General features: G+C 34.0%; 1 protein-coding gene across 6 annotated transcripts in view; it reads right to left on the minus strand.

Annotated features, from left to right (window-relative positions):
• The window catches only part of ANKRD12 (ankyrin repeat domain 12), a 107,547-nt gene that overhangs the window by 56,485 nt on the left and 24,277 nt on the right, over positions 1-26,785 (minus strand). For 5 of the 6 annotated variants that reach the window (XM_032467453.1, XM_032467450.1, XM_032467451.1 and 2 more), the window contains exons 2-5: positions 22,982-23,119; positions 12,492-12,639; positions 5,058-5,126; positions 994-1,140 (exon numbers count right to left, since the gene is read on the minus strand). In XM_032467453.1, coding sequence (XP_032323344.1) covers positions 994-1,140; positions 5,058-5,126; positions 12,492-12,639; positions 22,982-23,068 — 451 coding nt within the window. In that variant the 5' untranslated portion in view covers positions 23,069-23,119. The remainder of the gene's footprint in view (positions 1-993; positions 1,141-5,057; positions 5,127-12,491; positions 12,640-22,981; positions 23,120-26,785) is intronic. The other variant, XM_032467455.1, reaches the window with a different exon arrangement.

The raw sequence follows: 26,785 nt of genomic DNA on the forward strand, positions 1-26,785 counted from the left end.
GTGTTGTTAGCTATCAGAATGTATAGCTAAATTCAACGCTCAATAGTAATTACTATCTCGGCCCAGCTCTCTTAATTTTATCTACCTTTTAAAGCCCTTTTAATAAATTAGGTTGGTATGTTTGTTCCCTCTTCGTTTTGGTCCCGCTGGTGAGCCATTTTCAATTATTTATGGAAGGTAAAGTACTTGAATAAACACATACACACACACACACACACACACACACACACACGTGTAGAACCACACCTTAACTGGAAGCATGAAATGAAATATGAAATAAACTTACATAGTATACTGTAGATATTTTTCCTTTTAAAATAAATTTTAGTAGATCTTAATAAAACATGGATTATACCCTTGCTTCTAAATGCATGTGATAAGATTATCAGCCTTCAGCAGGGTGCTAATGAACTGAAAAGTAAACTATAAACCTAGAAGCAGCTTTGCAGAACCTGGGGTAAAAACTTTGAAGCAAGGTAAAAGCACACAGTCCTGCAACAGATTTCTCAAGTTGGCTGACCATTTCTAAATTATAGTTGACCTCAGAACAACTTGGGGATTAGGGAGGGGTACCTACCCTCCCTGCATCTGAAAATCCGGGTGCAATTTACAGTTGGCTCTGTATTCTCAGTCACACATCTGCAGATTCAACCAACTATGGATCGTGTAGTACTTTGTATTTACTACTGAATAAAGCTGCACAAAGTGGACCCGCACAGTTCAAACTGTGCTGTTCAAGGGTCAACTGTATGCATTCTACTTGACAAGTATTTACTGAATGTCCACTCTTGTACAGTCTTTCATCTAGTGGAGGATACAGACAATAAACAACTGTCACACAAATAAATGTAAAGTTACAAACTTATAAAAAATTCTGATTAAATCCAGAAAAGAACTAAAAAAATTTGAAGTACTTAAAAATAATTGGTAAGATAAGGCCACACTGAGAGGAAAACTAAGGACACACATGGACTCAGTGACGGTAAGTGTCACCTGGACTGTTGTCCCTTGCTGTCATCTGCATAAGAAGTGCCATCTGCTTTCGCTCCGAGAGTGGATAACCAAAAAGAATGCTCACTGGGGTGGACTTCTTATTTCCTGCTTCCTTTTTTGTTTTCTTCTTTTCTGGACCTTCTTTCTCTGGAATGATTAAAAAAAAAAGTGTAAGATTCTGAAAGAAATTTAAGCACTCAAAAGTAAAACATAAAAAGACTTTTTAAAAACAGATGCTATACGTGTACACGAGAAACGTGTGTAACAAATGAACTAGCAGTAGGCAGACGAGAGAGCACCAGGCTTCCATTACATGAGCAATTTTCTTCGTGAATGCTTTGAAAAATACTTTTAATTGTATAATTTTCAGAAAATTAGAAACATTTGGAAATTCAGCCAGTGTAAAATTTGTATTTTAATGATTCTAATATTTAACTTCTTCAATATTTCAAACATTCCTTAGTTTTGCATCTTCGAAACTTCTCTTTCATTCATTATAATTTTATTCTTCTTAATTACTGCTAAGCCTAAATAGCCATGTTCCTTCATATTACCTCCCTAATTCCACTGAATATTTGTACAATCTTCTAAGGAGACAAATATTTAAGACAAGTCACATCACAAAGAATAATTACTGAAAAAAAGCAGCAGATCACTTCATTCCAGTCATAGGAATAGTTGAACAAGGCATAGTATCAGTCAAAGTTAAAACAGAGCTAATTAAAGATTGTGTGTGTGTGTGTGTGTGTGTGTGTGTGTGTGTGTGTGTGTGTGTGTAGGGGTGGAGGGGGAAGTTAACAGAGAATCTGCAAAGATTCAAAAAAGTCTAAGGAGTTTTTCAAAGATCCATCAAAAAGTCAGCTCTCAGATTTAGCTATTTGGGAAAACTTCTGGCAATGCAGCTAGAATTCCCCATTAAGTGCTGGAAAATTCAGATGGAAGTGGACTTCACAGCTCAAAGACACACAGGTGTCTGTTCTTCCTCTAGGACTTCCTGAGAATTAATTCAGGTAGTCCCCTGAGAGGATCTGCCTATTATTAACTGTCTAGGCATCTATTTCCTGGGAAATCCTATACCGACATCTGGGCTTTACTGATCCAGGTTTGAAGCTCCCTGTAAAACAGCAAAAATGAGTGGGAGAAGGGACGGCTCAGTAGTCAATACTGGGTATTTTTCCAGACAGACACGGCCAGCAGCTAGATTACTCTAGTAGGTCATTATTTATTGATCTAGCAAGATTCAAGAAACTAATAAAAGTTTGATATTATTTAAGTATTATTGTATTATTATTTAAGGCATAAACACTTCCAATGTATCAGTTAATTAGGATAAACTGGAGTCTTAATGGCCTAGAAAAATCGAAGGTCTTAATATTTAAACTCTGCTGCCCACAAATCACTCAAAATTCAATAGTTCCTAAAATATCCATTTAGTTGATATTTGATTTTACATTAAAAATTTCAACACTTTAAAAGTCAGTCTATATTAATAGTTCTAATATATTCTTTTATTTTCATGTTTCTCATTTTATTATCATTAATGATCCAATTAGTATAAATCCAGTTTCAGCACAGTGTTTCACCTAGCCTACTAAATCACAAAGCCCTTAACAGGTCTTTTGAACAGGCCTATTTTTTCCAGAAACATGTACTTCCTCCTAATAATGTTCTGTATGCTTCATATTTAATGAAGAACCATGATTGCTGTTGTTTTAATACTTTTCTATTTGAATAACAAATCTTTAAATGTAATGAATGTACTTCTCACCCAGAATTAAATATTTAAGTGTGACAATTTTATAGAAAGGAGAAAAGTTATTTTCAGGAAAATAAGTTCAGTAATTAGAGGAAGCAAAATAAAAAACACATAATACCTCTATCCTTAAAAGATTTTCTAAAATTTTGGAAAAAATTTTGTCTTTTACTTTCTCATTTGCAAAATAATTATTTTTTGGTATTGACTGCATTTTAATACAATGTTTTAAAAAATATGCTCTACAGTGATATATACTGTTTATAGAAAATAGTAAGACAATTATAAATTCATTATTAGAATTCCATGCTGCCAATGAGCAAAGAGATAATTATTACATTCTGGAGAAGAATAAACTAACTGGATATACTCCAAATATTCAAGCAAAAATTTCAATTAGATATCAGCATCCAAAATGAACTTTTTTCTTTAACTGAGTTACTTTAGTTATCTGAGTTCATGCTTTACATGAGATAGGAAAAGAAGATAAATGTTAGGCTACCATGTTGCAAAGTTTGCCTTTTCAAGTTTAAAGCATTCAACAAAATTCTGACAATCTGGGATCTATCCAGTGAAGAACTTGTTTCCTCTGACCTGTCATAAGTAAAAAATGATCATATACTATATATACTAGAAAAGGTTAGGTACTTTTTCAAATTTTAGTAATTGAAATATGTATTTATTTATTTGATTAATGGGTCAGAATTTTAAAATTTAAACACAGAAACACTGACACACATACTCATTCAGCACAATCTACTATAGACTTGAAATTCCACTCAGCCACCTTAAGAGATTTTTAAAGAAAAATCCAAGTGATTCACTTAAGACTAAAGAAAAAGATATTTGGACTTCTCAAGAATCCAACATTCTTTCTTTCAAGGTTCAGAGGATCTTTAGAATAACAGAGATGTCTCAGTCTTATAGTCTCAAAAATTAGTGCCTTCTTTCCAGGTCATGTCAGAAGAAATAGAAAGCTCAACAATGTCACATCCCAATTAAGCATATTAAGGAGAAGAGACAAAATTGTTTTTCTTGGGGATCTGGTTCATAAATATATCAGTATCTCAAAAACTAAAGAATATAATGTTTTCCACAAAGCAGTCACTGTATAAAGAATGAAGCAACGGAGCTAAAACTCAAATACAGAGGAACATAGTTAAATCAATCACATTTAGAATGTATATACTTCAATTCTGAGGAAAAATGCTGTCAAATACTATTTCGTTCTGAAATATCTACACAATCTCTAACAGCTGGGGGCTTTCCTGTTCTGACTTCCAGCAGTCATACTCAGATCGTGGATGGCTTCGTCACATACAGCTCTTTTAGGTGCATCCTGGTACTTAGGAGCCTCATTTTAGGAAAGAACGCTGAACTCCACAAGAGTAGGTCTTTTCAATTTAATGCTTATTGTAAACATGATTCCCACCCCTAAATTTTGATAACTAAGTATTATTGACTTATGAGCTCAATTTAACAGCTTTTAAGATAATTTTACGAATAACTATTTGGTTTTATACCAACCCTACAAATCTATAAAATAAATACAAAGTACATCAGAAACAGAAAATTTATTTCAGTTTTTAGACTTAAATGTCATATGCTAAAAACTGGACAATCAAGGACTAAACAATATTTTACATTAAAAACAGTCAGAGACAAGAATGTAAGCTCATTAAAAAGGAAAAAAAGACAATCAAAACAATTAATTAGTTTACACATACCAGAGAATATATTTACTCTTTAATGGCATTTTTCCAAGAAACCTAGTGTTTTGATCCACTTTGAAATTCAACATGGGCAGCGAAGTCAACAGACTAAGAAGGTCAACCAAAAAAGTTTTTAAGTGTGTTTTTAAAAAAAACAAAAACAAAAAACACTGCATGATTTAAGAGTAAGACAACACTGCCTACCACAATCCATACACGTGGTATACCTTGTCGGGGAGTACAGCAAAGAAACTAAGGCCCTCGGGTACCTTCCCACAGGGGTCACTGCACCGCACAACTCCAAGGAGCTGACTTGCACACTTTTCTAGGTGAGCGGCGCCCCCACAGTGCACTGCACAACACCTTAGTGGCAGTATGCAGTAGTCCTGCTTAATGTTCATACAGGGCATGTCTTGAGTATGATGCACCGGATAGCTCAAAAGAAAACTGGAAAATTTCGTGTCATTCACATATAGTTCACTTATCCAAACAAAGACATCTATACACTGGTTTGAAAATAAGTTGTTTATAGCACAATAATTAATTGTAAATGTGACAGAAACCACTGGCTAAACAGGAGCCCCTGATAATCTAATTACCTGAGTATGTCCTGTAAGAAGATATAAGTCTCTCCCCCCAATTTTCACTTGTATGTCCTGGTTCTGAATCTACAGAATGAGAAGAGACAGGAGAAAAGAAAAAAGCATACGAAGGGAAATGCAGAATTCAACAAACCAACATTTTTCAAAAGATCACTAGTTAGTCAATGATGTATCATTGTTTTCCCAAAAGATTATATTTTAAAGGTAAAGCCAAAAGTACATTTAAATCACAGGTTTGGCCAATAACTAAGATTTCAGTTTCTTTAACTGGAATATTAAAGTTGAGAAAGTCAACCATGTACCTTGCGATAACAGTTGTCACTGGTGCTGCTTATTAAAACATATCATCTCTTTTGAGGATATATTTTTTTTCAATCTCTGAATAATGATGAAAGAGCCAGTACTCCATCACTGTTTTTTTGTTTAGAATTTGTCTTTAGAAATGACTTTTGAATAATGGACTTACATCATCCTTTTTTGTTCTATGAATACCAAAACTACTCACAAGACAACAGAACATTTTAGACCACAGCATCATTCCAGATCACAAACCTTTCTATAAATGATATACATTTCAAATGGTATGAATTACTACACTGACCACTACTAAAGACCTCTTAGAAAAAAAGCTGTCTAAATCAAAACATTTATCAGCTAAGAACTCAACGAAGACGACAAACAACAATATGGAGAACTGACTTTTGGCAATAAGGCCAGAGCAAATACTTTTACTTTCAAGCAATAAGCTATCTTAACTCAATATTATTCTGATCTTCACATTTTCAATCTACTGGCTTACACTTTTCTCTCCAGGATCATTATTATAGACATTATTCATTTTTTAGGTGTAAGGAAATAAAAATGTTGGGAGAAAATCAATTTAGAGAACAAGTAACCCCTAAACACAGTATTTGAAAAATTTAAAGATAAGCCTAAAAGTTTAGTAATAAGGATCATTCAACTGAAAGAGAAATCATTAATAACATTTAGACCAATTCTAGAGCAAATGGGTAAATGAACTGAATTACAAGCCTTTCAATAAATACTTGTATTTCAAAATTAACACATTAAGTCAGCAACTAGAAGAATATCATGAAGAATATTTGACATTTCGTTTAAAGACAAGTAAAAATTTAAAAAGGCCTCCATAGACTGGAAAGCAAAGAAAAAGTGGCAATCAATAAGCTACACCAACAAACTGAATCAAATGGATTATTGGAGCAGATATTACTGTGACAGATTGAAGAATGAGGGATAAAATGAACTCTCGGTTATATTCATTAATATAAGAAAGTAGTTTAACAGTTCATCCAAACCTTCCTTTGGCAGTAATTAATCCACTCTGACTCCTTAACACTCTCTGGCTCTTACTCAAATAAGTATGTTTATATTTGGAGCATCTGAATGTCTATTCTATAAAAATTTAATTAAGAAGCTAGAAAATTTAAAACTTCCATATCCTGTCCTTTTACTCAACCACTTCTTCCTTCAGTGCTCTACTGAGACCAGACCACAATGAGATTATTGCTACCTATGAGGTTTTTGTAAAACACTGAGTACTAAGTAGAGCAATTCTCTCTCCCCAGTAAGTTCTTGGCAGCAAGGCAAGACGAGCAATATTTGTATTTTAAAAGCCATCTTTTTTTTTAATTGAAGTATAGCTGGTTTACAACATTGTGCTGACATCAGGTGTACAGCAAAGTGACTCAGTTTTATATATATGTATATATATATTTCAGATTATTGTCCATAATAGGCTATTACAGATATTGAATATAGTTCCATATACAGTAAATCCTTCTTGTAAAAGCCATTATTTTAAGGTAATATTCTGTTTTGGATTGCAAGAGAACAAGAAAAATATCAAGAATGATTTTTAAAAGTTTGCACTGGGTATTTCAAAATTTTTATAATAAAACACAGGGGGGAATAGATGGGATTAAATCTATAATAAGTAATCTCCATGAAAATCACCAAAAGATGACTATCCTTATTAAGCAAAGCACTGATTTTATCTCCTACTTTAACACAGTTACCAGAAAAATCATGTTTCCTTTTTTATATAAGTTTCCCTTTCCAAATTTGCTTGAGTCATATTAAATAGGGTAAATCCTTTAATGGCATCTGAAGCCTCAGGAAAACAGAACTTTTAAGGCTGGCCAGTAGAAATTTAGTTTAAAACATTTGAACGTGTTCAACAACCGCCACCGTGGACTTTGGGAACAGATCGTACTGTGCCCCTGTGGATTTTCTCATACCACGCTTACTTACATATGCCAAAAGAAAAATTAGTAAGTAAATAAATAATGCTTACTAAGAGGAAACATATATTTTTAAAAAGTAAAGAATGTTGTATTTTTCTGCTTATTTAAACAGGCAAACTAAAATGAAGTACTACTGGTTTAACCCTGAAGAACGTTAGATCTATCACATCTAAAGGAAAACGTGCTCCGATGTTATCTGAGGCTGAAGAACAGTGGTACACTCCTGGAGGCTTTATACCTAGGTATAATCATTTTGGAGAAACATCACAGAAATTTTAACCCTTTTAACCCTGTAACCCTACTCCTATGAATGAATAAAAAATAAATAATTCAGGGTATAATAAAGATACAATCTGCTAAGATGCTCTTAACAAAATAATTGCAAGTCTAGTTTGGAGGCCAAGAAGAGACTCCCTCACGTACAGCCTCAAGACAGCTGTTCAGTGCTTTCTCGTCAAGGGACTGTGGCTTTCTCTTGATGCTATTAGATCAGGAAAGAAAATAAATATGATTTTAAGAGTGATAGTGCAGGAATAAAGTTCACTTAGGTAAAATTTTAATAACTATTCGAGGTAACAGTAGTTATCAGTTATTACTTACTGCGCTAAAGTGTGCTATAGAGAAGCAGTACTGTAAGGTGTCCACTCAATATGCACTCTCCCCTTCTCCCACCAGGAATACTCCACCTCTGATCAGGGTGACAACTCGCCCAGCTCCGAGTATGTGACTTTTCAGACTCCCCTGCAACTAGAGAGGCCTAACCAACGTGAGGTACGGGCTGAAGTTCCTAGGAAGGCTGTCTCACCAGCAAAAAGGCCAAGTCTCACTGGGAGAGAGAGACTTCTCTACTTGGTCCTTCCTCTCTTACTTTCTGCCCAGGAAGGGTATCTTGTGACTGTAAGACAAAATATTTAAGGACAAAGCCTATGATGAGCTAAGGGTGCAGAGCAGAAACATGAGAAAAGCCCAGGCCCTGAAGGCATTACTGAACTGCTATACCAACTCCGGCCTGCCTCTGCTTGGTCTCACCGCATTAGACTAAAAACCTCTAAGTCAGTGCTAGCCAGGTTTCTGTTTTAATTAACGTACTGCAAACTGATTTTCACGTTATATCACTCAAAGGTCAGAATTTTCTGAAGCTGGTATTATATGCACTTTAACAGATGAGAAAATTGGGACTCATAATGAACTCAGTTTACCTGGCCAGCGCTAGCAGGGGGCTGAGCAGGGAGTCAACACTGGGCTGTCAGGCTCCAAAGCCTCTGATAATAAACATGATGCTATAAATTACCTCTGTTACAGCTACAGCAATTTACCCTGTCAGGATTCTGCATGAGGGAAGACTGAAAATAAAGGCTAAAAATAAGTGATAAAACAAGCTGATGCAGTAGGTGTAAGAAGTAATTTGTCTTCTAGGTAAGATGTAGATGCATCCATGGGCTCAATGAGTCCCTGTATACACTAGCCTCTCAACATTTCATGGACAAAGTTTATGGGAATTCTGACAGGACAGGACAATGTGGGATAGATACTGGAATGATATAAGTAGATATACTGGAGATTTGTTGAAATGTATAGTATTATGATATAGCTATAAGGACCCATTGGCATGAGTTCAAAATTACACTGCAATTTTCCCCCAAATTTTATCTGTCTAGTCAAGTAATTACTTTTCTAGAAAGTCTTACCTTTCAAAAAATTAAAAAATATTAAATTAAGAATTTAGGAAGTTGAAGATACACTGGGGTATCTCAAAATGAAGACTAAGAGTGACTCGTCCAGTTGATGGCACTGCTGATTCTGAGGACCAGAGCCCTCCTTGGACAATATAAATGTCATTTTAAAAAAGAAATGACTGTGTTTTATAAAAATAATGTATGCTTATTACTTTAAAAATTCAAGGCATATAAAAGAATACAAAGAAGAAAGTAACAAATCATTCCCAAATCCTGGAAATAAAATGTAAACATCTCGTGAGCATCATTCAAAGCCTCTCTCTCTCTATATATATATGTATATGTATATGTATATATATGACAGATGAACTAGCAGAGGGAAAGAGAAATCAATTTAAGTAACAATAAGAAAATATCATATATATGTGCTATCTTTAAATAAAAATGTGTAAGATTAATTTTAGTTTAATCCAACATGAAAAAAAACTAGAGGAAATGCTTCTCTATAAGAGACATCACATACTAAAATATATACACACACATATATATAAACATACAGATAAAAGCATTTTAAATAAGGAAAGATAAAAAATTTTAAGTAATAATTTTTAAAAAACCATGTTATTTCAGTTTTAAACACTATCAGTTAATCCCTTGCTACAAGAGATGTCAAGCTGGGTAGCACTATTAGTATTTTTTCCTTATTCCTCCCTCTTTGTTCTTGTATTCTTCACTAAGTCAGGGTTTCCAATGTTTACATTTTTTGTCCAGAAGCCATAATAAGCCCATTAGGTTTAGGCTTAGTTCTACAAGGAAACAGTCTTTGTATTTAAATAATCTTATCTTTCTGTATGTGTGTTTATATACACCTTGTGTGAATATGCATTTAGGTAAAGAATACGACTTAACATCAAATAGCACATAGCATTTCATAACCTACTTTTTCACTTTGTATACTACAAACATCTTTCCATGTCATACTGCATATTCCTCCACAGTGTTATTTTTAAGGGTAAAAAATCATTTCTTCATTGAATTTACTATAATTTAACAAATTCTATACTACTTGAACTATGTTCCTTTTTTTGTTATTATAAAGAAAACTGAGATAAACATACTTGAAGATGATTTTTACTCTCATCAGTAATTGTCTGTATAAAATAAATGCCAAAAGAATAAGTCAAATGTTAATAAACTTTTAGTTTTTAATATATGTTGTTATATTTACCTCCAACAAGGTATTCCTGTAATTCAGACCAACTAAAAGCAAGTTCTTATTTCAAACCAGGGACCAGTTTTTAAGTTAGGCCAATGACAATTGTGTTAATCATTATAAACTGTATTTCTTTGACTACTATTAATATACTTTTTTCATATATTTCTTTGGTAACTATACTTTGGTTACTCTGAACTACTTGCCTTTATCTTTTGTTCATTCTCCCATTTTTATGTTTTTCTCTTCACGTTAAAAGAACTTTAACCACTAATAAAAATAAGGGTTGCCATATATGTTGTAAATATTTCTCCCTTCTATAAGTTTATTCTTTATAGTTTTAGCTCACTGTTTAAAATATAATACATTCCATATGAAAACCAATGTTAAATATGAGGTCCAAAGCTATAATTATCTTTCATATGAAAAGTATCACTTAATAGTACTCTGGATTCTATTTTATTCTTTTAATTATGAAAATAAGACAGCTTGACTATAAATAAGACATTTTGCTTTGGGCCTGGTGAAATTCTTAATGCTTTGTATGTGTGTGTGGATGTGTGCGTGTGCAAAAATAAAGCCTTCATCTGTGATTTACTAAAATTTATAAATTCAGACTACCAAAAATATAAACATATGCTCAAGTCCATCAAAGTCTCATTTAAGGTTAGCATGTAACCGTTCCAAAAGAAAAATAAGAGCTTGTTTTATGAAACAGTCTTAAAGAGACAGAGCTGCAAAAAAATCCCATTAAATTCAAATAGTGGAAAAACTGTAGCGGGGGGAAAAGCATATAATCCCATTAATAAAATATAAATTAGATTTGTTTATTCACTGCCTAAAGTTCACATGTCACTAAACCTTTCTCCATTATTTCATGCAAAATAAAAGACAAATAATCCACCTGATCCAATAATAAAACTTCCAATGAGAAGTACATTATTTTAAAACCTTACCTATTTCTAAAAATATTCTTTGAATTTTTCTAAGTCCCTTCTTCAAACTACTAGTAGGAATATCATTGTCATTGGGAAACAAAACCTGGTTAATATAACTGCTTTAGAAATGACGAACAAAAGGACTTCCAAGGAGAAAGCATGAGAAAAGTTAAATCTTGCAAAGCTAAAGGCACATAAGCACCTTCTTCTCAGCCAAGTGACCTAGTGACAGCTGGAGAACAATGCTTAGGGACAAGGAGAGTAAGGCTTCAAAAAAAACAAGATTCTGAACCGTTAGAAGAAGTCTGTGTAACATAAAATGAACAAAGCACATAGTTTCTTAATCACTACAAATAAGCAATTTTCAAGGTTTAAAAATGTCATGAGTGTTTAAGAACAATTTCTAGTTCAAGCTAAGAGAGAGCCAAACACACAAAAGGAAACCTACCTAATAAAAGTGTACACTAAAATAAAGCATTTCTAAAGCTATGTCAACACAGGGGATTTCAAAAGACTTGAGAGTATTTTCACAAATTCTGGAGTCAAGATTATTTCCATACTGATCATTAAGATGGCTAGAAAGATAAAAGGGGGATATGATCTTTGTACATAAACTTAGACTGTAACACTGACTTTCTGTGAGTGTCGCTAAAACATTCTTAAAAACAGTTCATTAATAATATTTCATTCAGGGAATAAAATAATTTTGATAAATATATAACAAACATTCAAGTTCATATTAGTTTCCAGAAATGAGTAGTTCAGGGCTAAAATACAGTCTAGTAATTTATTAGATAGCGGTAGTAATAAGGTTCTGATCTATTATGCATAACTGGGATTGACGATATCAAGTATCCCTGACGTATAAGAGTTTTGAGAAAAAAAGGACTATAAATTGAGCTTAGGCAGCCTCATTATTTTTTTTGTTTTTGGAAGGGACGTATTTCTGACTCATTTCTGAATCTAAAGTGGCTAAACTTTTTTATTTGGTGGGTTCAATAATCTGGCCACAAAAACTCAACAACTTTTTCTCAAATCTACCATATTCTATGCTCCATATCACCGAGTAAAACTTTCATCATTGAAATGCTTCCCAAAAAATTTAGTTCTGAAAATGGTAAGAGGTTTTTAATAAACAATGAGAATAAGAAAAAAAAGCAAATTGTTTTCATCTACAATTAGAAATCATGTTTGGGTGAGGAATATATGAATTTCCACCCCAAAATGATAAACCTGAAATACAAATGTTATTCTATAAAATGGGGTACAAGAGGAATGATAACGAAAATCTCAGTAAAAGAATGACTGAAAATTTACCACAAAACAACAAATTACCCTACCTGTGTCTGAATCTCGATCTTCATTTCTTGATGGGCTGATGGTAAAAGGAAGTTTACGCTTCATGGACGATTTCTCTTTCATCTCCTTGCCCACATCACTTCGATCAATTTTTGGAGTTTTGCTATAGGAGGCAATCTTGTCTTTACTCTATTAAAAAATCAAATATGAATAAAGTTATAACAATATTAGCCAAGCCATACGGTATGAAAAATACTTCATGAAGGAAATTTTCAAATGTACACAAAAGCAGAAAGGGTATTTTATTACAAACCGTCATTGTCCTCAATGTCCTCAAGACCCACTTTCAACAACTATAACATTTTTTTCTAACTTGTTTCATATTCCCTTTTACTTAATAATTTTAAAATAACAATAAAACAATGTATCTTTAATATACCAGAAATCTATGTCTAAGTATAAGACAGACATCACCAGTGAACAAATATTTAAATCTGAAAAAGCAATTCTGGATTTAATCAATAAGCAGATTGCATTTTATTAACACCACGTGCCCACTCATGTAGACAATGTATCCTACCCTCACGGTCTACAGTAATTACTAACTCACTCTTAGAATCCAGCACCCAAATTGGTACAGCATATTTAATCGAGCTATGATAACCCTTTGGAAAAACATGCTAGATACTAAGAACTAAGCAACAGAACCTTAGCTGTTGAGTTTAAAAACTGTGATAATAAATGACAGATACCATAATTATAGAGACTTTTCAGAAGCAAACTAGAAGTAGACTCAGACTGCAGAAGATACTAAGCTTTTGATCGAGGACAGAAAGTAAATAAAAGGAAGGAAGAGTAGGGAGGAGCATTAAAAATACTGAATTTTTTTTTAAGTAGAATTTATTAACCAAAAGGTGATTCAAAACGAGCAATGGAATTCAACTTTTAGTGAGTCTCATCACGAAGATGTGAGAGAAGAGGAAAAAAACAAGAAAAAAAAAAGACTGGGATTGAGACTTAAATACAATTCCAGAGGGATATTAAAAAAAATAGCCAAAATTTTTTTAAAGTTACTAAAGAATACTGTATTCATTTTTAGACCATTAATAACTTAAGGCCTGGAAAATGGATTATTTTCTTGGAAAACATGCATTACTAAACACTGGTCATGAAAAAATAGAAAACCGAACAGATCAGTGATCACAGAAGACAATAAACGCAATAGCCATAGATACTATGTTTAAAAAGGTACCTATTCCAGAAGATTTTACAAGAGATTTTTAATAAAAAATTCAGGGAACAGATATTTCCCATTTCATATAAACAATACTAAAACATAAAAATAAGATTAGAAGCTACTCAATCCATTTTACAAGTGCAAAATAAAACAAACACCAAAGAAGAGTACACGTAAATTCCTTATGAAGTAAGTGCAAAAATAAACTTCAATCAAATTTAGTGTCTTAGAAAGATAATACATCATAACCAAGCAGGGTTCACCCAAAGAATATAAAAATAGTTCATTATCAGAAAATCTCTTACAACAATTCATTATATCAAAGGACTAAGGAAAAATCGTATGATGATCTTAATAGGTTGACAATAACAACTGAATCGATCTACATTCATTCTTGATAAATCTATTAGCAAATTAGGAAGAGAACGTGATTTCCATGTATCTTAACTGGTACAGATTACTGAAGAATAAAAGCCTCATATAATTTATTTCCTAGTTATAAATGAAAATCTTTGTTTTTTCAGTTTTGCTAATAAAAATGGAGCTTAACTGGCATGCCTTTGCTTATAAGGTTGTTGCAAAATGTAGATTTTATTATTCTGGAATGGTGAGGCCAACAGATCAGAGACCACTGCCACTGAAGACAGTCTGTCATTCAAGAGTTCCAAAGAAGAGGGGGCAATGCCACACGGGGAAGCACCATGCAGGGTCAGGAGGCAGAGGGAGAAGAAGGAAATATGAACAAAAGCTTACACTGTGGTTTTCACAGGAAGGAAAAGGCAAGGCAGAGTAAGCAGGTTTAGGATTGGCTAGTTTGAATAATTTCAGCAGGCTCTGGGGTTAGGTGTTGTTTTTCCAGTTGTCTGGTAACTGGCTCTGAGACGATTATTAGAGCAGTGGGACAGTGGCCCAGAGTGTGAGAGCTGGATAAGATGGACTCCAGACAGGTCCGTTTGCATATGAAAGGTGTAGTACCAACTGAGTTGTTCACTGTCTCTGAGAACTGACTAGTCCTGGGAAGGGCAGTCTCCCCAGGGTCAGCAAGGCCCCAGATGTCGAAGCATCAGAAATAAAAAGGCATGATTAATAAAAAGGTTAACCAGCAAGGTTCTAGAGATTTGCCTTAGAAATATGAGTCTTTGTTATTAACGAAAGAATCTAATAAAAACATAAAGATGTCCCTTCTGCCTTGCACCTGCATACATAAAGATACTGTTCTGGGCCATAAAAGAAATCAACTTGAGAGTATATTAAGTGAAAAATGTTCACAAGAATATATTCATCATGCTCTCCTGTGCAATATCGAATATGGTGATCAGTGTGAGCATCCATACCCACTACCAACTTACTCTGTTCTCTAAAATAAAATTATCCTTGAAAGTGTTACTTGAACAAAGTGTTTTTGTTGAGATTTTTGCCACTTTAAAAATTATTTTCAGATCCAGAGAAAGTAACTTTCAAAGGAAATAGTTACTTGTGGTTGTCTGGAAATTTCTGTATTATCAAATGGTACAAATATTCTGACAATTCAGGAATCACTGGCACATTCTTCTTTCATATCGATGACATAATATGCCTAACAGAGTCACACTTTTTAATTTTGAAGTACTCTGTCTTTTTCACTTATATTAATGTTTTTCTTTCAATGGCAAGACAAGAATGACCTCCTATCACTGCTGGTATCAAATGATGTGCTAGTGGCCTTTATCAACTCAGCAAGATAGAAAAATGAAGAGGTAAAAAATTACCTAGAAAAAAAGAAAATTTTAAAAAACACATACAACTCTAGAGGGATATAAAACAAACGTTGCTGGCTGTCTGCGGCAACGGCGTTACCAGTGTTGGGGGACAACGCTTCATGGCTCCCCTGCATTTCCACATGTCCTGCAAGCAAATGCTCTAAATCCTTTTATTCTGGACTGTCTTTTCAAGGGTATCTGTATAGAGAACAGCCTTGGAAGACACAGATAGTGTCTCCCTCTGGAGCAGAGGGAGATCAGATCTGTTTTGTTTTTTATAATAAATAATTTCTCCCATTAGGGCAAAGGTCAGGTAGACTTATCGCCCATTATAAAAGATTTGGGGTTCCTTTCCTGTAACACAATCTGCTGTATATGTAGTTGTCACTTGGCCCTCTTTGGGACCCTCTGTGAGAAACAGAGCTCATAGACCAGGCACAAATGCTGATGTACGGTTACTGCTGTTGCTATGACAAAACTTTCCTTTATCTGACTCAGGAGTCTCATGTCTTCTGCCAGAATCCATGAAACTAATTAGCGTGCAAGTAGGGTAGGGTAAAAGAGCCTTCGTGGTTTTTGGTAAGGCAATTTCTTTTTTCATTATTCTTACATATGTTTTCTAATTTTTCTACAATGAACATGTATCGTATTACTTAAATAATAAAAGAAAATTTCTTGATTATCATGTGGAGAAAAGCTAATGAAGGTCTGAACTATACTGATGATGAAAAGGACAGGACAAAGCTATTTAGAAAGATAAGTAAGATCCACTCTCATAGTTTATGAGTTTAACCCAGATTTTACATTATCAGAAGAGGTTTTATAAGATTTTGTTTCACAAATTATGAATACTAATTCATAGCTAAAAACTTCAGTGGAAAGAATTTCAAACTAAAACCAATAGGTAAAACCCCCACAGATTAGCAGTTAAAAGACAAATATTTGAAGAATTTTGAGCAGACATTTTTGATGAACGCTGACCACTATAGTATTTAATGAGGTAATGAAAGCACTTTATATAAAAAGTATATTGCTATAGCATGTAATTATTATTTAAAACTATGGTCTATTTAAATGCATTTAAGAAATTAAATTTTGGTTCAGCTTAACTTATTAATTTAAAATCTCATAACAGCAATGTCTGTATCACATTAAACTGTAAATAAGGTCTCTATTTACTTAACAGAACTATATATTCATTTCTAAAAATTTTATGGAAGAAAAAACTCAGCAGAAGCTAGAGGCTGGCTTCAAGGCCACTCACTCACTAAGAAAAGACAATCCTAAAAATATGCTTTGCAAATAAATGAGTAATAGTCATGCTACCTTCTCTCCTACTGTCCCTTCTAACCATATTTTGTCATAAGAAGCAGTAATAACATGGTCTATAAGCAGGAAATTTGGAATGGAAATTATGGTCCTCTTTAAGGTGCAAACAGGCAGTCAAAAAATCTATTTAAAACTGAAGAAAATTATTTCTAACAACAGCTTCTGATGGTAAGCTGCTCGGAAACCCCAAAGCATGTCAGGAAGCACCATGCATGTTGCCTTGGAAGAGCTTCTGACTCTTACCCAAACAAACGTAGTCTTGAAAAATTACTGAATGATTGAGACTGAGAACAGTTGAATATATCCTTTTACATAGGCCAAATGTTAATAAATGAGGAATTTAATAGTTTGCATTTATTCTTCGTGTTTATTTTATATATCTAATGATTAATAAGTATTCTTAACTTTCCTAAGCAATGTTTTTAATAGAAATACAGTAGTAAAAAGTTTGCTTTTTGCTTGCCTGTACACTTTAAAGAAATCACATTTTTATGATGGCAATGCTCAGGACTACTGTATATTTAGTGACAATTTTCAAAAATATACAAAGTACCTAGGAAGAATAAAAGCTTCAACAACCTTAGCCTTGTAAATTCAAATCCAAAAAACTGACATCAAGTAGCTCAGATGTAATTTCACAAATGCAACCTTCACTACATTTAAACATTTAGAAATAAACATTTTAATTCTTTCCTCAAATCTAACAACACTGTATTCTAACAACTCTACTGAACTGACCTTTATCAAGGTCACTGGTAAGGAGTCTCACTGGATAAAATCCAATGGCCCCGTCTTCCCTATTAGCTTCTGGGGCATCTGGCAACAGACACCCACTCTGACTTCTCTGGGTAACTTCTCCGGCTTCTCTCTCTGTTCTCCTTGCTCCTCCCCTCCCGACTCCACCTGAAACCTTTGAGTTCCTTAGGGTACACTCTTCTCCACTCTTGTCCTACTCCCTCTGGGTGACACCTCCACACCTATGGCTCATTCTCCCACAAATCCTCATGGATTTACTTCTAGTCTAGCTGTTTCAAGCTCTAGACTCATATCTAACTGCCTACTGACACTTCTACTTGAATGTTCCAAAGGCAACTTAATTCAACAAGTACAAACCAAACATTCTTCTCGAAACAATCTGCTCCTTTTTCTGAATGCTCTCTCGGAATAGTCCAATCAACCTCTGAGTAGACCCAGACTACTTTTTCTACAGACCCAAGTAAGTTTAATTAATTCAGTGTCTTTTAGATCTGCCAGTTTCTTTGCATCCCCACAGCCACGGCCCACACTCCCTTTTCCTTAGGGTTTTAAATAACACTGTCTCTGGACTCCACCATGGCCCTTCCCTTCTGCTCAATGGCTACAGGATAAAATTCAAGATCTTCAGCAAGGCACACAAGGCCATAATGAACCGTCCTAACTTTATGCACTAGTTTAACACACTCCTGTCTTTTTCACAGCCCCCGTTTAGACTGCCCCTTTAACCCCATTTTTCTGCTGGTCACGTACTTATTTATCCTTGAGAATCCAGATTAAGCACCTTTCCTACCCCTGAACACCCTAGAACTGACTGCTTCTCTCCTTTTCACTCGAATACTTTCATTAGTGTGCTTCTGACGACAGCACAGACATCCACAAAGTATGGTTCCTGAGAACATTTCAGGGGATCTGCAAGGTCAGAAATCTGCTCCCAATAATATTAAGATGTTAGTGTATCTTTCCCATTCTCTAAAGAATGTACATTTGAGTTTTCTAGCGACCACATGACACGTGGTATCAGAACATATGGACTGCAGAAGTAGATGAGAATCTGGCTACCTTCTGTTAAGCTACACATAGAAGATATCTTCAAAACAACAACCCTCTTCTAACTTATTTTTTTTTGTGTTGGTGTGTATATATATATATATAGTTGCTTTTCAAAGAAATACATTACTTGTGTTAACGTGTAATAGTTTTATTGTTTTTTAAAGCAATTAGTGAACATTTAAATTTTTTGTTTTAATGTCTGGTATTGTAAATATCAGCAGACATGTCCACATATAAAAAAACCCTTTGGGCTCCTCAGTTACGTTGAAGAGTATCAAAGGGTCCTGAGAGCAAAACATTCCAGACACACTGGTAGAGTAATCAGTTACATGTCCTCAAAAAAAGATTTAGGCTAGGACTTGATCATTCATTGTTTTATTCCAAGGGCCACAGGAGACGCACATAACACAACAGGCATCCCATATAAGGTTTGCTGGATAAGGTGAATAGGTCAACGGAATCACTCTCCTTAAGATTTGGCATATTAAAATACATCTGGGGAGAACTTCTGCCTATGGTGGAGTAAAGATATTGGCTACTTATCTCCCCAAGAAAACAATCATAAACCTGAACAAAGCTGTCAAAAACAACCATTTCAAGGCTCTAGAAATTGAACAAAAGCAAACAACAAACTGAGAAGCATTTTCTTCAAGAAAAACTGGTGAACTACAGGTAAGAACAGTGAGTGAATTTGGAATTCTTGCCTGGGGTGGTTCTCATTCCCTCACCAACGCTTAATTTGCATGAAGTGGTACCAGGGTGGGGCTGGCAATGAAAACCAGCATCTTTCTTTGCTGCCAGAGAGTCGACCTGAACTGGTAAAGGAGGCCAAAAACCTACCACCCAGCTACACTGTTGCTAAAAATAGCAAAGAGGGTAGGAAAGGGATGGAGGGGAAAAAACCACAGTTCTACCAGCTTAAGGTTGTGTTCACACTAAGCTCGGCACCCACCCCTCACTCACGGGGACGCTGTGTGCACGTGCAGGGAAGACCTGTGAGGTCCAAGCTCTCTACACCATCCTTAGTTGACTAGGAGGCCGCACACAGAAGGGAAGACCTGGGTAAGCCCAAAAGAAAGTAAATATTAGGGCAGATTTGAAAAATGCCTGAACACTGAACACACTCCCCAACACACATGCAAGTATGTCAGTGGAAGGTGGAAGTCTTACCAGCTCATGGTGTTTGTGCACAACCTTGGACCAACTGATGGCTGCTAACTGACCTATGCAGACCCAGGGCAACCCCTAGAAAGCAAGGCTAAAAGCAAACAAACAACTCCCCCTAAAATGGACACCAGTGGTCATGACAAAATGACAAATACCTGCAGAAAAATGCCTGACATTTTACTAAAAACAAACAAACTAGCAACAATTACAATTCTAAGGGGGGAAATAATGAAAATCCAGAGCTGCTATAGTTTGACCTAAACTGTCCAATTTTCAATAAAAATTAAGACAGAAAAGCAAGGGAAAAAAGTATTTAACAGAAACTTCTCTGAGTGGGTCAAGAGAGCAGCTATTAGAAAGAAAGGAAAGAAAGAAAATAATATTTAAAGAATTAAAGTGTGACAATAATGACTAATCAAATAGAGACTATCAATAAAGAAAAATTACACAGAGAAGATCTGAAAAGCAGAGTGACTGAAAATGCATCAGGTATGTTCAACAGCAGGTATGAGATGGCAAAAAAACAACAAAAAAAACAGAATCAGTAAATTAAACACCTCAAATTTCATGAAAACAAATGATCTACAAGAAACTCAACAAACCATAGGCAGGATAAACACAAAGGGATCCTAAACACATTACAGTCAAATTGTTTAAAGGCAAAAGAGAAGAGTAACGAAAAAAATCATCACAATTAACAGCTGAATTCTCATAGAAACAGTTAAAGCGAGAAAGAAGTGGGATGACAATCCACTAAAAGGGAAAAGTCAAATAAGAATTCTGTATCTATAGAGACAGAAAGAGATTTAGTGGTGTCTAGGGCTGTGGGATTTGGGGACAGAATGGGGAGTGAGTACATAGGGTTTCTTTTTCAGGTGAAAATGTTCTAAAATTGAAAGAGGTGATGACTGCACAACTCTGTAAACATACACTAAAAACTACTGGATTATTCATTTTAAATGAGTAAATTGTATGGTATGTGAATTACATCTCAATAAAGCTGTTTTTTAAAAATGGCAAAATCAAGATATTCCTAAATCAATGAAGACTAAGAGAAATCACAGCTGAAGATCTGTCTTATAGTAAATAATAAGAAAAATTCTTATAGACTGTAAGGAAATGACACAAGAGTACTCTGAATTCACAGGAAGAAATTAAGAGTGCCAAAATTGATAAATTTATAGGTAAAAACAAAACACTGTATAAATATATATTTCTCTTTTCTTCTCTTATTCCTTAGGAAGACTGTATAAAACAGTAATTATAACATTCTGTTTTGGGGTGAATAACAAATGTAGATGTAATCTATATTACATAGGTAACACAAAGGACGGGAATGAAATGTAGCTATACTGGAGCAAGGTTGCTATATTTTACTGGAATTAAGTCAACATTAACCTGGGTAATTAGCATGCACATTATAATCCCTAGATCAACATTTTAAGATTATCATTCAAGAAACATAGTTTAAAAAAATCAGAAAAATTTAAACAGTATACTGAAAAATATTTTTTAAATAAAGGCAGCAAAGATGGGAGAGAAAAAAGACATGAGATACCTAAGAACAGAGTAAAATGGGAGATAAAAATCCAACCTTAGCCATAATTACATTAAACGTGAGTGGATTAAACATTGTAATCAAAAGCAGAGACTGCCAGTGCAATCAAGCAAGAAAAAAAAAATGAAAGTATTTATACTGGAAAAAAAGTTCAATTATCTTCACAACCAGAAGACATAATTCCACATGTAGAAAATCCTAAGGAATCCTCAAACTTTTTGAACCAATAAATGAGTTCAGCAAGGTCTAAGGATAAACAACCATGATACAAAAATATTTGTTTCTATATACTAGCAATGAAAAAGCCAAAAAGAAATTATCCACAACAGCATCCAAAAGAATAAAATACTAATAATTTAACAACAGAAGCACAAGATTTGTACACTGACAACTATAAAGCATTGCTCAAGAAAAATGGAAATCTAAATAAATGGAGAGAGATTCTGTGGTGATGGATTGGAAAACATATTGTTAAGATGCCAATACTATTCAAAGTGATCTACAGATTTAATTTACAGATTCAATACAATCTCTATAAAAATTCCGGCAAGATTTTTTTGTGAAAACTGACAAGCTAATTCTAAAATTTATATGGAAATGCAAAAGACCCTGAATAGCCAAAAGGATTTTTGAAAAGAACAAAGTTGAAAACTTATGTTTCCTGATTATGAAAGCGGATTTGGGGTTGTCTGGGGTTTGGGGTGGCAACGGAAAAACACAGCAAATGGGCATAAGGATCTTTTAGCAATGATGGAAATGGTCTAAACTGGATTATGATGATGGCTATGCAATTCTATAAACTTACTAAAAATCACTGAATTGCACATTTAAATGGGTGGTGAATTTTATGGTAAATAAATTATACCTCCATAAAGCTATTAAAAAAAAAAGATTTGTACACAGATGTTCATAGCAGCTTTATTCATATTTCCCAAACTGGAAACATTTCAGATGTCCTTCAACAAGAAAATAGCTTAGGGGAGGAAAAGGACTTAAAAGGAAGAAAACAAAACAAAAAGAAAAATTCAAAGGTAATGTATAAAACTAACTAGATAAGGAGAGACTAGGGATAGTGAGACTAGTTAGGAGACAGTTGCAAAAGTCTAAATAAAGGTTCTGAGGTACTAAATTGAGTAGGAATGAAGAAAGATAGATGTAAAAGGAGAGAATCACGGGTCACTAGCAATGACTAATGATAAAACAACAAAATAGTTAACATTTATTGGGCACTTACTATGTATCAAGCATTGCATTAAGTACAATACTTAAGTCATTTCACTGTCACAACAATTCTATAAAGCTCTACTGTCTATTAATAGAGAGATACACTGAAGTTGAAAGTGTTCGTGTAAATTTATCCGAAGTTACAGATATGGAAAACTGAATATGTGTTTCACCACCAGGGGTCAGAGAAGAAATGACTAAGGACTTGGATCCCCCACCCCCCCACTGCCCCCTGGCTCAATGATTACTTCTCAAGTAATTGTGCGATATTAGTAATCATGTTATCTTAGGGAAAGGAAAACAATCTCATCCCTAGGAATCCAATTTACCTCTAAGGGGCTTAGATAAACAGTCTGAATTGATCTGGCATCCATACTGCTTTTTATTTTGTGAGTAATTACCACAAATACTAATCAGGAGTCTTTTTCATAATTTCCAAAGAGTAAACAGATCTTTAGCATACTCATGTACCTTTCTTCCATACGGTTTTTCTACCATATTGCTGTCACTGTCAGAATTTTCACTTTGAACTGGTTTTGTGAACCCAGATTTGGGCATCTTACAGCTGTTCAGCTAGCTTCCACCTTTATCAGTCTTCTCATCCTGGATCTGTAAAAAATGGATATAGAAGGGTTATTTGTATACATATGCAATAAAACCTACTTAAAGTTTATGCACCACAATTAGTGTAATTTCCTCTATGTCTCTATAAAATAATTAATTTTCTCAGAGAGGCTAATCAAGCCTAAAATAAATTTTCATTTAACAATTTGAGCTTCTAATTAAAGCTTCCTTGTTCAAGTCCATTCAGTTTGCCACTGAAAAGAAGAAAAGAGAACTTCCATATTTCTTCCCATCTTCTCCAGACTAATATCTAACATCAGTTTCCTGGATAACGAGCAGCAGTCCAAGTAAGCAAAGTGTTTGCCATTCCAGCATGGTTTCAATGCCAGGAGCTCCTAACAGATTCTGCAGTAGTTCTGCACTGGTCTGGAAATTATTTCTGAAGACCCAACCAGTAACTTGATAGGTTTGATCAGTAATTTTATAACATCTAATTCTATTTTAAATTAAATTAATTAAGTCCTTACTACTTAAAATCCCCAGAGTGGTTTATTTTCATTCACCGAACTCCCAGACATCTATCCCCAGGTATCCAGTCACTCTACTGGCCTATCTGTTGATTTAATCCTTATCATACTGTACTATAGTTACCACTTCATGTATCATTTTCTTTCCAACTTATTCAGCCTTCTGTCTCCTGCTCTGCAAGCTGATTTAATAGGCCAAAGAACTTCTTGGAAGGTTTTGCTTGAGAGATCCAGAAAAAATTCCCAAAAGGGACTTTTACATAAGAAAGGGGAAGCCATGAGACTATACCTGTGTTGCTGTCTGATGACCTATTAGCCACATGTGGTTGCTGAAAGTTAAATTAAAGTTGCTACCAAATGATACAGTGCAGACACATATTTCTATTACCCCAGAACGCTCTACAGCACAGCACTGGGCTAAACTGAGGATGTTGGCCAATGGGACTGTGACATGAGCCACAATCACAAGCAGAGTAACTGGCAAGCCTAATTTTAACTATTTCATGCTATAAATTTCCTATAGATGGGTATTACAGACTTAAGTAAGCTACATTCTAGTATCTATATGAATTATTAAAACTCAGGTATCTTGAACAAAAAACCAGTAAAATCTATGCTCTTCAAATTGTTCTACTGGTGCTTTAAAATTAGTTTGGTTTCAACAGAAACAAAACCAAAATCCCTTAACTAAACTGAATTAATTGATAAAATATAAAAAAAACTAGTAGGTTAAATTAACCTGGATATAGCCAAATTAGAGTATATTTCAACAAAAAAAAAGCTGCCAGACTTTAAATAATTCAAATCTTCCATTTATAGATAAGGAAACAAGGAAACAAAGGGAAATTTTTGACACTACACACAAAAGGCAAAGTTTCCCTGACAGCCACTTAACGGATTCGGCTATTACCATATAAACAGAATCACTTAAACTTAGCACTGTCCTCAGAGCTAGCTTACAGAGTTAGAGTTACAAGTCATATATAAACACAAAAGTTCAGACTCAAAAGCAAAACTGAGCTGCATACTATCAACAGGCATTAACCTAGGTGAGACCATGAAGATAAAGCATTATCTTCTGTAGATTAAGCAAAAAAGTTATCGGTGAATGAAGACGTGTTGTATTTCGTCAGAAAATTATACATGACAATAAATTTATATTAATGGGCTGTATGTTTTAAAAAGCTTGTATTATTTTTCAATGAGTTTATTTGGAAAATTTCAGCACTAACAACAGAAATCGCAATTGGATTTTAAAACTATAACTTCAGTCAAGGAAGCATTTAGTATATAATTAGGTTCTGGGCCCGTGATATATACTGTAATCACTGGAACAATCAATACACAAAGAGATAATCAAAATCACATTAGGTAAATTAAACCTGAATATTTAAAAATGTACAAATAACCCAACAGAAGGCAGGAAAAGAAATACTGAGGAATAAAAAACAGAAGAAACAAAACAGCAATAAAATGATAGAACTAATGCAAACAGCAATAATTATATAAAATGCAAATACTTTAAACACACCAATTAAAAGCTAGAGACTGTCAAAAAAAATGACAAAACTATATGCTACTACTAATAAGAAATTCACTTCAAATATAATGGTATGAGTAGGTTAAAAGTAAAAGAATGGAAAAAGATATGCCATGCAAGCATAATCAGAGGAGAGCTGGAGGGACTATATTAACATCAGACAAAAGAGATCTCAAAGCCAAGAGGAACACACCATATACTGATAAAAGGATCAGTTCACTAAATGTGTATGCAACTAGCAGCATAGCTTCAAGTACAGGAAGCAAAACCAGACAGAACTGACAGGAGAAATAAACAAACTGGTAAGACTTGGAAGCTTCAATTACTCTCTCAGTAAGACAGAAACCAACAAGGTTATAAACGAACTAAAAAAAATGCCAGTGATTCAGATTGACTGGATCTAATTGACATTTATAGAAAAATCTACACAACAAACAGAATACTCATTCTTTTCAAGGGCACATAGAATATTCAGCAAGATAGGCCACATCACGGATCATAAACAAATGTTAATAAAGTTAAAATAATTAAAATCATACAGAGTTTGTTCTCACACAATAAAGAAGTTAAACCAGAACCAATTATAGAAATATAGTATGAATATATCCAAATTAAAAAAAAGAAAAACCAATGAAAATGAAAAGTGGTTCTTTAAAAAAAAAATCAATAAAACATATACATCTCTCAGCCAGATCTTTTAGAAATAAAATAGAGGAGCCCTACATAACCAAAACCAACAATGAAAGAGGGAACATCACTACAGATTCCATAAATACATAAAGGATAATAAAGAAATATTATAAACTTTATACAAATAAATTCAACAAATTAAATGAAATAGACAAAACAGAATCTCAACAACTTGAAACTCACTAAAGAAATTGATTTCACATTTAAAAACAGAGAAAACTCCAGGCCCAGAAGGCATCAATGGTGAATTCTATACAACACGTAAGTAAGAAATAACGCCAATTTCTACACAAACTCTCCTGAAAAAGAAAAGAGAAAGGAACCTATTTTATGACACCATCAACACCCTGATACCAAACCAGAATAGTCTTTTACAAAAAAATTATAGACCAATATACCTCATAATCATATAACAAAAAATCCTCAACAAAGTATTAGCAAACCAAATCCACCAACGTAAAAAAGATGTTACATAATGACCAAGTGGGATTTATACCAGGAATTCAAGGTCAGCTTAATGTCTGAAAATCAATCTATATAATTCACAGTATTAAAAGACTAAAAGCAATAAATAAATAACCATTTCAACACCACAGGAAAAGCTTTTTGATAAAATTTAATATTCCCATTAATGGACGAAACTCAGCAAACAGAATTTGAATATTTTCTTTTTCTCCTAAGATCAACAATGAGGCAAGGATGTCTGCTCTTGTCACTTTTCACCCACAGCTTTACTAATGTATAATTGACAAATGAAAATTGTATATGTTTAAGGTGTACAATGAGATGATTTATGTGAAATGATTAGCACAATCAAGCTAATTAACATATGCATCTCTTTACATAGTTAGCATTTTCTGTGCATGTGCAGTGAGAACACTTAAAATCTACTCTCAGCAAATTTCAAGGATACAATACAGCATTATTGACTGTACATTAGATCCCCAGAACTTA

Source organism: Camelus ferus, chromosome 24 (assembly GCF_009834535.1).
Source record: "Camelus ferus isolate YT-003-E chromosome 24, BCGSAC_Cfer_1.0, whole genome shotgun sequence".
Taxonomy (NCBI): Eukaryota; Metazoa; Chordata; class Mammalia; order Artiodactyla; family Camelidae; genus Camelus; species Camelus ferus.